Source organism: Pseudonaja textilis, chromosome 5 (genome assembly GCF_049901715.1).
Source record: "Pseudonaja textilis isolate UNSWEBS1 chromosome 5, rPseTex1.2, whole genome shotgun sequence".
Taxonomy (NCBI): domain Eukaryota; kingdom Metazoa; phylum Chordata; class Lepidosauria; order Squamata; family Elapidae; genus Pseudonaja; species Pseudonaja textilis.
In genome coordinates, this window is record NC_141994.1 from 30670703 (window position 1) to 30683936 (window position 13234).

The 13234-nt window shown below is 40.4% G+C and overlaps 1 protein-coding gene across 1 annotated transcript in view; it reads right to left on the minus strand.

Annotated features, from left to right (window-relative positions):
- WIF1 (Wnt inhibitory factor 1) overlaps window positions 1-13234 on the minus strand; it is a 47346-nt gene that overhangs the window by 4629 nt on the left and 29483 nt on the right. Inside the window, exons 3-7 of the mRNA XM_026700057.2 lie at window positions 11176-11284; window positions 5889-6029; window positions 2903-2998; window positions 1761-1856; window positions 1027-1122 (exon numbers count right to left, since the gene is read on the minus strand). Coding sequence (XP_026555842.1) covers window positions 1027-1122; window positions 1761-1856; window positions 2903-2998; window positions 5889-6029; window positions 11176-11284 — 538 coding nt within the window. The remainder of the gene's footprint in view (window positions 1-1026; window positions 1123-1760; window positions 1857-2902; window positions 2999-5888; window positions 6030-11175; window positions 11285-13234) is intronic.

Genomic DNA, 13234 nt, shown 5'->3' on the forward strand with positions numbered 1-13234 from the left:
TGTGTTCAGCTGTGATGATGTGTTCATGATTTCTGATGCTTCCTGCCAGCTTCCACAAGCTGAGTTAATGGAGAAGCCAGGAGAAAGTCAAAACTTGCTCTATGTCCCACTGTTTCTATGCCCACCAGTTGAAATTCTGTATATCAGTTTAGGTAAGGAAATGTCTCTGAAACAATGACCCAAGAGGTCACAGGACTGTCTGGTTAATCTCTGAATGTCATCATATCTATTCATATGGGCTTAAGTGGAAACTTATGCAGAATTGTATAGAATGCCCATACCACTTCATATTTGCTAGTTGATATCCGTGTTTTAATAATCTACAGGTAGTCCCCGACTTACAACCACAACTGAGGCCAAAATTTATGTTGCTAAGTGAGTGAGTTTTTCCTTATTTTATGACCTTTCTTGCCATCATGGTTAAATGAATCCATGCAATTGTTAAGTTAGTAACATGGTTATTTAGTTAATTTGGCTTCCCCATTGACTTTGCTTATCAGAAAGTTACAAAAGATGGTTATATGACCCTGGGACACCGCAACCGTCATAAATATGAGTCAGTTGCCAACCATCTGAATTTGTTCACATGACAATGGGAATGCTGCAATGGTGATGTGGAAAATGATCATAAGTCACTTTTTTCAGTGCCGTTATAACTCTGAACTGTCATTCAATGAACTGTTGAGGACTACCTGTATATCCATTTCAGGTTGGTTGGGGAATTCCGGGAGTTGAAGTCCAAGTCTTAAAGTTGCCTTAAAGTTTGGAACCCCCAACTTAGATTGTTAATAACTTATTATAATCAGGAAAGCTTATGTATCTGGGATTTCTCATATTGAGTAATAACATATAGTATCTAATTTTCATCTTTTGTGTTAGTATATAAACAACATCAACAAATCTGCCCCATAGAAGGCCTGTACTATGATAGATAAGTTATACTTAGACTCTATTGTATGTATCATCTTTTAGAAATTTAAAGTAAAATATTTTAAATTTAAATACAAAAATTAAAACAAGACTCACTAATTTCACACTGATCCCCCTCCAGTCCTGCAGGACAAATGCATTTTTCTGGATAAAAGCACATTCCTCCATTGAAACAGATGTTTGTACAATTTGCTGTGGGGTATAGTATTAAAGTATTACATATAGTATAACAGAATATTTACATAAAGCTTTAGTGAAGTTCAGTAAAATTTTCAGTCTTTTTATAAGCTAAAGAGCTCAACAAAATGTAACATCCTGATCTACAGTACTATGTTTACATATGCAGATAACTAACATACTTTCTCTGAAGTAGGCATCTTAGTGTCCCCTAAATGTTGTGGACTACAACTTTTGTAAGGTTTTAATATTGACCATGATGGCTGATTCTTGAAACTGAAATCAAAAACATCTGGAGTAATGCAGCTTGTGTTCATCAGACCTGCAACAGTAAGAAAGTATGATGCTTGGGGCTGTTTATCTGTTTGCATGGTGAATGCTATTAAGCTTCTACTACCCTAAAAAACCCTAAATTCAATGAAAATGAAATTGTTTAAGAATCCTTCAAGCTCATTCTACATTTAATTTTACTGAGAGTCAGCTAAGTCACGCTTCTTTCATTTGATGTTTGTGATCAAAAGTAAAGTGCATCCAAGAATAAACACAGGAAATGCAGGAATATAATCCTGTGCAAACTGTAAGCCAACCACATGCTAAGAGGTGACAGTACATGTTTCGTTCCAGGTATCTATTTCTACTTTTTTCCACCATACCTTTGTTACAGTTGATGCCATAGAAACTAGGTGGGCAGATACATAATCCCGGCATGATGCAGAGTCCACCATTCATGCAATGTGGTGTACACAGAGCTAATTTAAAGAGAGTGAAAAACCAATATTATACTGAACAATTATCATTAACATATTGAAAGGATAGACCTTAAAATATAAAGCACTTTATATCCCACAACAGAAATAAGTTTTTCTCCTGCAAGGAAAAGTATTGATTCACAGGTAAATATTCTACTGATACAAGTAAGACTTGAGCTTGATTTTCAAGTAAGATTTTTCTATAACTAGCTTGTATGAATACCAAACTGCAGCTAATGGAATTAAATTGAAATTTTACTTAACAACATTTTTGATGGGCTGTACATACATATATTTCTTAAGTGCATTCACACAAATAGATTATGCTTATTGGACCTGCCATAGGTCACAGTGAGTGCTAGTCAATATTCCTGATCCCAGGGAGTCAGGAATAAACAATTTCATCTTTCAGTTCCTGTAATTAACTGCCATCCAAATGAAGGCCAGGCAAATGATGTAACTGAAGTCAATGTATCTAGAAAAAAACAGGTTCCAAAAGGCTGTGCAAGTACACAAGTTAGGAACATTTTAGAAAGAGATTCCATAATACATTCTTCTCTCTTCTTAGGTAAAGAAAGTTAGTCCTGGCAAATAGGGCTGAACTAAAAGGATTATTGGAGTAATGAAATAGGTCTTACTCAGCCTGTCCTTTTGGACAGATGTAAGCTTAATTTATAATGAAAATTGGAGATTCTCATGAGAAATGATGGTGGAATGAAACAACGGTGGTACTTCAAATTTTCAAGTTAATGTGCATTGTACTTAATGTTTTGCCAAAGTTCTCATCAAGTTGCTGGCCTGTTCTTTTTTGCCTTTTAGAACTTTTAATGGAAACTTCTTTAACCTTTGTATAAACAAACAATGCTTTCTTAAGAGCTGCAGTTCATTAAATACTTTTCTTATGTGTTTAGTTTTAATTTTAGGAAGCCTCCTAGTCATATCCAAAAATTCCTCCAAAACAATATTCTGGAAAGAAATGACTGCTTAGCTTCTTTTTGTTGTATAAATAAAGTACAGAAGAGAATTGAAGAACTCTTTTTAATTACCTTTTTCACAGTGAGGACCATAAAATCCATCTGGACATTCACAGATGTGCCTTTCATTGCAAAATCCCCCATTTCTGCATCCTCCAGGACATTCAGCTTCAAAGAAGATGACATAGATTAAATTAATTTTAATTATTTGTTGCTTAAGTACCCCAGCTTCTATTGATGATGTGATAGTTAGGGATTCAAAAAAGAACATCTCTATCTCAAAATCTCTGATATTTTGGTAGCACACAAAATATGTAAGAAAAATATACTCAAAGGCATGCATGTCAAAATATACACTGCTCAAAAAAATAAAGGGAACACTTAAACAACACAATGTAACTCCAAGTCAATCACACTTCTGTGAAATCAAACTGCCAACTTAGGTAGCAACACTGATTGACAATCAGTTTCACATTCTGTTGTGCAAATGGAATAGACAACAGGTGGAAAGCATAGGCAGTTAGCAAGACATCCCCAATAAAGGAGTGGTTCTGCAGATGGTGACCACAAACGACTTCTTAGTTCCTATGCTTTCTGGCTGATGGTTTGGTCACTGTTGAATGCTGGCGGTGCTTTCACTCTAGTGGTAGCATGAGACGGAGTCTACAACCCACACAAGTGGCTCAGATAGTGCAGCTCATTCAGGATGGCACATCAATGCGAGCTGTGGCAAGAAGGTTTGCTGTGTCTGTCAGCGTAGTGTCCAGAGCATGGAGGCGCTACCAGGAGACAGGCCACTACATCAGGAGACGTGAAGGAGGCCGTAGGAGATCAACAACCCAGCATCAGGACCACTACCTCCGCTTTTGTGCAAGGAGGGACAGGAGGAGCACTGGCAGACCCCTGCAAAATGACCTCCAGCAGGCCACAAATGTGCATGTGGCTGCTCAAATGGTCAGAAACAGACTCCATGAGGGTGGTATGAGGGCCCGATGTCCACAGGTAGGGGTTGTGCTTACAGCCTAACACCGTGTAGGACGTTTGGCATTTTCCAGAGAATACCAAGATTGGCAAATTCGCCACTGGCGCCCTATGCTCTTCACAGATGAAAGCAGGTTCACACTGAGCACATGTGACAGACATGACAGGGTCTGGAGACACTGTGGAAAATGTTCTGCTGCCTGCAACATCCTCCAGCATGACTGGTTTGGCAGTGGGTCAGTCATGGTGTGGGGTGGCATTTCTTTAGGGGGCCACACAGCCCTCCATGTGCTCCCCAGAGATAGCCTGACTGCCATTAGGTACCGAGATGAGATCCTCAGACCTCTTGTGAGACCATATGCTGGTGCGGCTGGCCCTGGAGTCCTCCTAATGCAAGACGATGCTAGACCTCATGTGGCTGGAGTGTGTCAGCAGTTCCTGCAAGACGAAGGCATTGATGCTATGGACTGGCCCGCCTGTTCCCCAGACCTGAATCCAATTGAGCACATCTGGGACATCATGTCTTGCTCCATCCACCAATGCCATGTTGCACCACAGACTGTCCAGGAGTTGGGGGATGCTTTAGTCCAGGTGTGAGATGAGATCCCTCAGGAGACCATCTGCCACCTCATCAGGAGCATGCCCAGGCGTTGTAGGGAGGTCATACAGGCACATGGAGGCCACACATACTACTAAGCCTCATTTTGACTTGTTTGAAGGACATTACATCAAAGTTGGATCAGCCTGTAGTGTTTTTTTCCACTTTAATTTTGAGTGTAACTCCAAATCCAGACCTCCTTAGCTTGCTAAATTTTATTTCCACTGATAATTTTTATATGAGTTTGTTGTCAGCACATTCAACTATGTAATGAACAAAGTATTTAATAAGAATATTTCATTCATTCAGATCTAGGATGTCTTATTTTTGTGTTCCCTTTATTTTTTTGAGCAGTGTAATTTAAAGAAATATTAAGAGAAAGGTGTAATGAAGGAAAGTTATTCTTCCACTTGCAAAGTCAGAGAAAGTTCTATAAACACTTTTTTGGAAGGGATAACTCAATTTCAAACTGTAGGACTTAACTGTGAAATCTCAATTTAATGGAGGACAAACTGGCAACTGGCTCTTCTCTCACTGGTAAACCTTTGATCTTCTTTCATCTTTGACCTCCAATAGGCCCATCTGCATTTAATAAACAGTTCCCATGGTATTTCTTCCTCTTCAGGTTTTTCTTTGGATTTCTTTAGCAATGTTCTCCAGATTTGCCCTGAGCTACAAAGCCTTCAGCAGTGTAAATATGGTCCAGTCCAACTGAGATTTGCCAGACTGCATTAATAACCAGAGCTATCTAGGTTCATCTTAATTGCCAGCTATTACTTCCATTTCAGTTCTCTGGTCATTTAAGGCATTTCCACTGCCTCATAATCCCCTTTCTCCTCTTATGCAAAATATTTTATGAGAAACAAAAATATACTATAATCCCAGCTTCTCCTTATCTGCGAAACTAGTGCCAAGTGTTTTTTGGGCTTTTGCACAGGTATGCAAATAGTCAGCAGGAAAATGTGGCTGAATCTAGGCTATCATAAGCTACCTATTTTCTTGATTATTTATCTTATGTTAACTATCTGATTTTGTGTGCTTTTTCTGAAATTTGCATGTTCATTTTGTTTATCTTTTATTTTATTTTATTCATTTGTATTCCACCTTTATTATTTTTACAAATAACTCAAGGTGGCGAACATAGCCAACACAGCTTCCTCCTCCACAACAAGTTGTGAGGTGGGTTGGGCTGAAAGAGTGACTGGCCCAAAGTCACCCAGTTGGCTTTCATAGCTAAGGTGGGACTTGAACTCATAGTCTCCTGTTTAACCTCTACACCAGGAATGGGCAATTATGCTGGTTTAGGAATTCTGCATATTACACTACTAATAAGGTTTGGCTTATCAGGATCTTATTACTACACCAGATATTTCCCACTCTTTTGTTTCGGGATTGAGAAATAGGATCAAATGTTGATGTCCCCAACATATTGAAAACTCTGAAAACAGACAAATCTTTATTCAGCTCATTTCCAGGTACCTTGCTGACATGTTTTGAAGAAGATGGCGTTCTGTGGTGTTTGCAGTATGATAGTGCCTTCTGAATTCATTACAATTACTGTAACTTCAAATGCTGCCACTCCATCTTGTTTTCCAAGACAAGGAAATCCAACTTGAACAACTACAAACAAAAGGAAAAGAGGTACACATTTTTAGTGGCATGTTAATGTTGTTAAGGACAATATTTTATTATATGGGAAATCTGAATTTGAAAAATAGACATGATAAATGGTGCTCTTCCTAACAGAATTTAGAAAAGAAGTGAAACAGAACTCTTTCACAGATCTTATATGTTATTGGGATAGTGGGTGGAAGAGGAAGGTTGATAGATATTTTATGTATTATTGTATTCTCTCTCTCTCTCTCTCTCTCTCTCTCTCTCTCGGTGGTGCACTGATTAGAATGCAGTATTGCAGGCTAATTCTGCTCGATTCTCATCGGCTCAAGGTTGACTCAGCCTTTCATCCTTCTGAGGTCAGTAAAATGAGGACCCAGATTGTTGGGGGCAATATGCTGACTCTATAAATGGCTTAGAGAGGACTGTAAAGCACTGTGAAGCAGTATATAAGTCTAAATGCTAGTGCTATATACTGCGCACCACTGAGAAATTAGCATAATCAGCGGCATATAAATATTGTAATAAATGTTAAAATATGTAGTTGATTATCTATTGGGAATTCAATATGAGATTGAAATATACAGTACAAATAAGTTATAGGAGAAAATGCTACATTTATTCTTGTAGAAAAGATAATTAGAGTTGGAGCTCCCAGCTTTCCTAATTCTCAGCCAATATACATGATAGGTCAATATTTTGGGAGTTCTCATAATTTTGGGAGGCATCAGGTTTACAGAGTTGGAAGGGACCTTGTAGGTCACCTAGTCCAACCCCCCGCCCAAGCAGCAGACACATAACCTCTGCTGTCATCCCAAATCCAAGGCAAATGCACCTGTTCTAAGAAGCTCAGTCTAGACACTGGCACAATAACTCTTGATAGCAGGGGCTGCATGCCTCCATTTCAGTTCCATAAAGCAAATATATTCATGCATTTGCTCTTCAGCACTTCAATGGCACCATTTCAAATCATCTTTCAATCCAACCTGCTCCATGAAGTCACCCTTCAACCAGAGAATTGATCGTCATCCAAAAAAGCACTTCTATTTCATGTTCTTGACTTCAACCTCTGGAACAACAGCAATGTCCTATATCCATCTTTGCTCCCTCTAGCCAATCAACATATTAGTTGGAGGTTCTGTGATACATTACAAGCCAGCTTTTAAGCTGTTCGAAAACATCAAAGGTGATTTAAACCATCACCAGGGCAGCTACAAGTATAAAGGATGCCTCCAGTATCTGTATTGCATGTGATCAAAGCCATTATTTCTATGCTAGTGCCTTAAAGGATTGTTTTAATGTAACTGCAAACTTTGCTTGTGTGAAAGGAAGAGATAAGTCTTCACTATTCTCATTTCTGCCTGGCCAATCTCTTGACTAAAAAAGAGAAGAAAGGCAAAGAACAAGAGAGTTCTATATATCTTTACCTGGACTCTCCTCATGAGAAGCACCATATAGAACGTATGTAGTTTTCATAGCAGAAACTTTTGTTAGCTATTCTATATCAGTTTTCTTTGTCTTAAAAGTAATGGAGTAAAACATTCTTAGCAAAGACTTCTTTATATTATTTTGATTCTTTTTTCATTCTTGGCTAATCTTAACTTTTCATTCACAGCAAAATAAAATCTTTCTTACTTAGCTAACAAGTTCCACTGAATTATACATTTTAGTTCATTTTGATGTACAAGATGGATTTCCAACTACCATGCTTAATGTAATGGTTCTTTATATGATCCTGAAAAAGATATAAGATATTACTAGTCTAGACTAGAAGCCAACTAGACTGCTAGCTGTATATTATTTCAACATCGACTAAGCGAGAGTCAGTATCAGGAGTGGGATTATACCAGTCTGGCCCAGTTCTATAGAACCGGCTGTTACGGTCCCCGGTAGTTCAGAGAACTGGTAAAAAGGGCCCCTGGTTGGCCCCACCCCTCTTTGCCTGCTCCTCCATTCCTGACCCAGTCAGTCATTATTGCACATGCATGACATTGTGCGTATGTGCAACAATTGCTGACGGCATTCTCTCCCACCCGCCCCGTTCCTGTGTTCCCGGCCCAGTCAGTCATTATTGCACATGCGCGACATTGTGCGTATGTGCAACAATTGCTGACAGCATTCTCTCCCACCCGCCCCACTTCACCCCGCCTATTCACTACTTATAGTGCATGTGTGCTATGCTTCCCACATTTTCCCGCCTGCCGCCATCACTGCCAACAGCAGCAGAAGCAGCGCACCAGCCAGCCAGCCATCACTGCCTGCCTTCTGCTGCCCTGTTTGATCTGGGTGAGTGAGGGCAAGCCCCGGTTGCCACTGCCGCTAGCTGCCCTCGCCCGCCCAAAATGCCTTGCCCAGTCTGCCTCCCCAGGCCTGCCTGCCAGCCTGCCTTGCCCAGACTGCCTGCTTTGTCCGGACTGCCTCCCCTGGCCGCCGTTACTGAAGATGTGGATTAGTGAATAGGACCTCAAAGCATAACCTGGTCTCCTACCTGCTTCCACCGCCAGCCCTGGTTGAGTCCCGACAATGACTCCTGGACTGCAGTCGCCCTTGCCAATGCTGCATGCCTTGCCCGCCGCCATCTTCTGCCACCCACAGCCCTCCATTTTTGCTGCCTTGCCTTTCACCACCGGTTGGTGAGAGAGGAGGCAAAGGCACCAAGCCCTGTTGGTCGCCTACCTCCCCCTGCCACTGCCAGTCCCAGTCAAGTGCCAACCCCCGGGCTGCCCAGCCACCCTCACTACCTGCCTTGCCCACCTGTCAGCCGCCATCTTTGGCCAGCTGCCATCTTTGTTCAGCCAGTGCCATCTTCTCTTGCCCGTGGCCCACCACACCATTGTTGCTGCCTGGACTTTCACCACCAATTTCTGAGTGAGGAGGCAAAGGCAGCAAGCCCCACTGGTCACCTACCTTCTCCTGCCACCGCTGCCACTAGCCTGGGTCAAGTGCCAACTCCCGGGCTGGCTGGCCAGCTAGTTTAAGATCAACCCTAGCTATGTGGCGTGCTTATCCAGTGCTACATCAGTTTTTCTGTTCAAATAAAGAATACTCCGGTATAGCTGCCTATCTTGAAAACATGTATTTTCTCACTGATTTGCCCTTGATGATTGATGTCCTAACTGAAATATCTCTTCTTTCCAATGCATTGCAAGTGAGAAACATAGACATTATAAAGGCTGAAAAACTTGTGGTAAGATCAATTAGATCATTTGAAATGCTTATAAAGGAAAAGGGTGCATATGAAAAAAAGATTGATGGATTAATTACTTCAGAAACCTTTAAAAATATAAATTTTATACAAAATCATCCATTTGTGGGACTTCCTCATGAAAAACTTATAGAAAGCATTGTAACTAATTTGAAGAAAAGATTGATGGATTGCGAACATTTAAAAACAGTCTGCCAATTTAAAGACACTGATAAACTAAAATTTCTAAATTATTTGGAGCCAGATTATTGGAACATTGAAGAAGTGGTGGTTCCATGGAGAGCAGCTGAAGAACAATTGGTTCAGCAGAGGTGGAAAGGGGCTTCTCACAGATGAACATAATATGTTCAGAGGGCAGAAGTTGCCTAATAGTTTCCAATATAACAAACCTCCTGATGATCAATCTAATTGCCTTACCTCTGCAAGAATGGAACCCTGTCCCTATAGTAAAGAAATGGTTACAGGCCTATCACACAGCTGATGATGCTCATGTTAAACAAAAGAAAACTGTAACTGAGGATGCTAATAAAAAAGCAATTTGGCAGTAATTTAAATAAGTTTTATTGTTTTTTGTAAAGTTTTGTTAGGTAATAGTTTTTGATTAATATTTTAAAATGTAACAATATAGTTTTGTGTACCTTTTTATTATTTAAGCATTAAAGACATGACATAATAAACTACCTTTTGTTTTCATATATCTTTTTTATACTTAAAATCATTAGGGCAAAGAAGTGGTGTTGAGTTGGCCACGCCCAGTCAGTCATGCGATCATCAAACCACGCCCAGCCAGTCACGTGATCACCAAACCACACGCAGTCAGTCACGTGATCACCAAACCACGCCCTGGCCAGTCATGTGATCACCAAACCACGCTCCGGCCGGTCACGTGACCACAAGCCACAACCACAAATAGGCCAAGCCCACAGAACCAGTTGTTAAGAAATTTGAATCCCACCTCTACTCAGTATCCTTTTTTCATCTGAGGACAGGAGGCTAGGTTGGAAGTGAAGATACCATTTTGCCTTCTAGAATGTCAAGGTCACTTATAGACCTTGAACATCTATAGATTGAGGCCACAGTTCCCTCTACCAAATGGAAGGGCTGATTTTTGTTGATCTCAGAACTGGATGTTTCTGTATCTTTTGCTTGATAAATATGAGCACATATCACTGTGCAAGAATTTTAGTGATGCAGTCCCAACATTTGGCATTCTTCCTCTCAATCTTTTCAGATGTGGAACTGAAGATGCTTAGTTCCAAAGACTTTCATCATTAGCAAATTATCAGATAATTTGATTCAAAGAAGTTATTGCAGACACATGGAATAACATTTACAAACAGCTTATTCTACTCTACTTTACTCTACTCTACTCCACTCCACCCCACCCCACCCCACTCCATCCCATTCTTATTACTCTACTCTACTTTTTACCCCACTTTATTGTATATAAGTGAAGATAATAAACTTGTAGGATCAGGCTGAGCGATGAAATGCATCATCAGTCATGAGTCCCTTCATTCCCACAAAAGATCGAAGTCCAGTCCACCTTGAATTCCTGTGACTCTTTTCTATTGCCAACTTGCTTGGGCTGTTAGTAGTTCAGATTCTTGTAGAGAGCTTAAACTTGCAATTGATCTTTATACCAATTTAAACTGCCTGGATCTCCCGATTTCCCTAGCATTTCACATAAACATACCTATTATTCCTGCCTCTTATATTCTCCAAAATACAACCTGATGAGATCAATTGGGTTGCAAGAGAATGACTGGCTCAAAGTCATCAACGAATCAGTATTTTTTAAAGTCCTCACAGTTAACATAGGATTTTTTTAATCTTTAATGACACACACACACAGACACACACACACCAACATGTGTGCTCATCACTTTTCTTCACTCATCCTTTACATGAACATTGGATGCATAAATAAAGTTGGATGCTACAGACCTGAGGTTTGGTGAGGTATCATTCCAAGCAAAGGGATGTTTACTGTTGGGTCAGCCATTATGCCTTTATCCAGAGAGCGCAAAGAGAGGAATTCATAAAAATATTCAGCCTGCATGAAAAGTGATGTATAAAAATATGTAATAAATATATTTTAATAATGTTGCTCTATTTTCTACTTGAGAGTCTTATTTTGATGAGAAAAATACAACTAGAAGTACAACTCTGTGAACTGAACATTGTGTCATTTACTTCTGGATAAACAGAGAGAAGATCCACTTTCTCCATTTTTTGCATGATTTCATATACTTTGATTGTGTCTTTTTTCAGTTGCCTTTCTTCTAGACTAGGCCTGCATAACTTGTAAAGGGCAATTAAAAATAATGACAAGTCCCAAAGAAATGGTTGGTGTCCCAATCATCTGTTTGGTGATTACTATTGAGAATGCAGTGATGGATTGCCAATGCCAGTGCTGGAGGCACTGGAGATACTCTATTGGATATCGGCAGGATGTCTGAGAATGGGAACATGACATATTTTTCTTGGTGGTGGAAGCATTTGATGGCAGTGGATTTATTTTTTGAGTTGTGCAAACCCATATGTTGTGCAGACTTATTCTAGACTAAAGAATTCCAAACATTTGATCTGTTTCTTAAGAAGGAAATCTTTAAGGCCTCCAATCATTTCATTTGCTCTCTTCCACATTTGTTCTATTATATATTTTGTAAAATGTGGCTAACGAATTGTATCTAGTATCCCATAAACTGATCTTCCAGAGATTTGCATAAGACTATTTACGGACAGTTTCATTAGCAATCCTTTTCTGAATGTACCCTAACATGAAATTTATCTTTTTTTCACTCTATGTGTCTTTATACATCGCTTCATATATTTCCTTTATTGTGCAATAACAATAATGGTGAGGACTGCACCAATACATATATGTGAAGCAGGGTGTGATGACCTGGGGCATGGCACAAAGGCAACAAAGCAAATAAGAAGAGTCCCTTTATTATCTCTAACTTTGCCCCCAATGCCAGGTTACCTTTGGCTGGAGAAAAACTCTCCCAGGAACAGCCTTTAACTGGAGAAAATTCAGTCCAAAACAAGGTAACTAAAAATCCAAACAAATCAAGCTGCAGTAATTAATCTGACAGGGCAGGAGAAGGGATTTCAGGCAAAACCCACACAGTTGGGAAGACGCCAGGAACACAGATAAACCAGGATGAGACCAGATAAATTCACAATTTGCTCCCAACAGCTTGCTGCACGCAGCTTCCCTTTTTAAACAGTGTGTTTCCAGCTGTGGCTAATGAAGAGAATCAGGTCCCTTTCCTCCCCGTAAGCCATGCAACTCATGTTGCTCCCTTCTCCATTCCTCCCCGAGGGCCGTAAGATGAAGAGGGGGTGGGCCTGGGTCTTCCTCTGAATTCCCTCTCCCTTGTTCTACCTCTCCCCTGTCCTGCTTGGCCAGACTTTGCCCTTCCCCAGTTTCTTCCACAGCCAATGAAGCCACACTCCCATTCTCTGTCAGCTGTTTGGCCGCCCCCTCTGAATCAGATTCTGACAGGGGCATGACACAGGGGATTGTTTCCCCAATGTGTATCATTTACACTTAAAACTGAATCTCATGTATTATTTGGTTGACAATCCACTTCAAAAGGGTCCTATGGAGTTCTCTCTAATTAAACCGGTTTTTAAAATCATTCTAAATACTGTAATTTAGTATCAGCTGCAAATTTGACTACCTCAATATTTAACCCCTAGATTAAGATAATTTATAACAAATGCTTTGGTTCCAACATAGCAGAACTGTCAAACTGGATTTCTTCAAGGGCCGGATCAGCATTGCAGTTTTCCTCCATGGGCTGGCCTGGGGGGACGAGATAGACACCTCCTGCAGCACTCTGCTGGCCAAAATGGGGCACAGGAAGCCCCCCATGACCCATTTTTTGCCTGGACATTGTCCTGCAGAACCTTGCTGGCCAAAATGGGGTGCAAGGGGTCTTGTGAACCCCCCCCCACACCCTGTTATTGGCCTGGACAGCTTCCTGCAGCACCT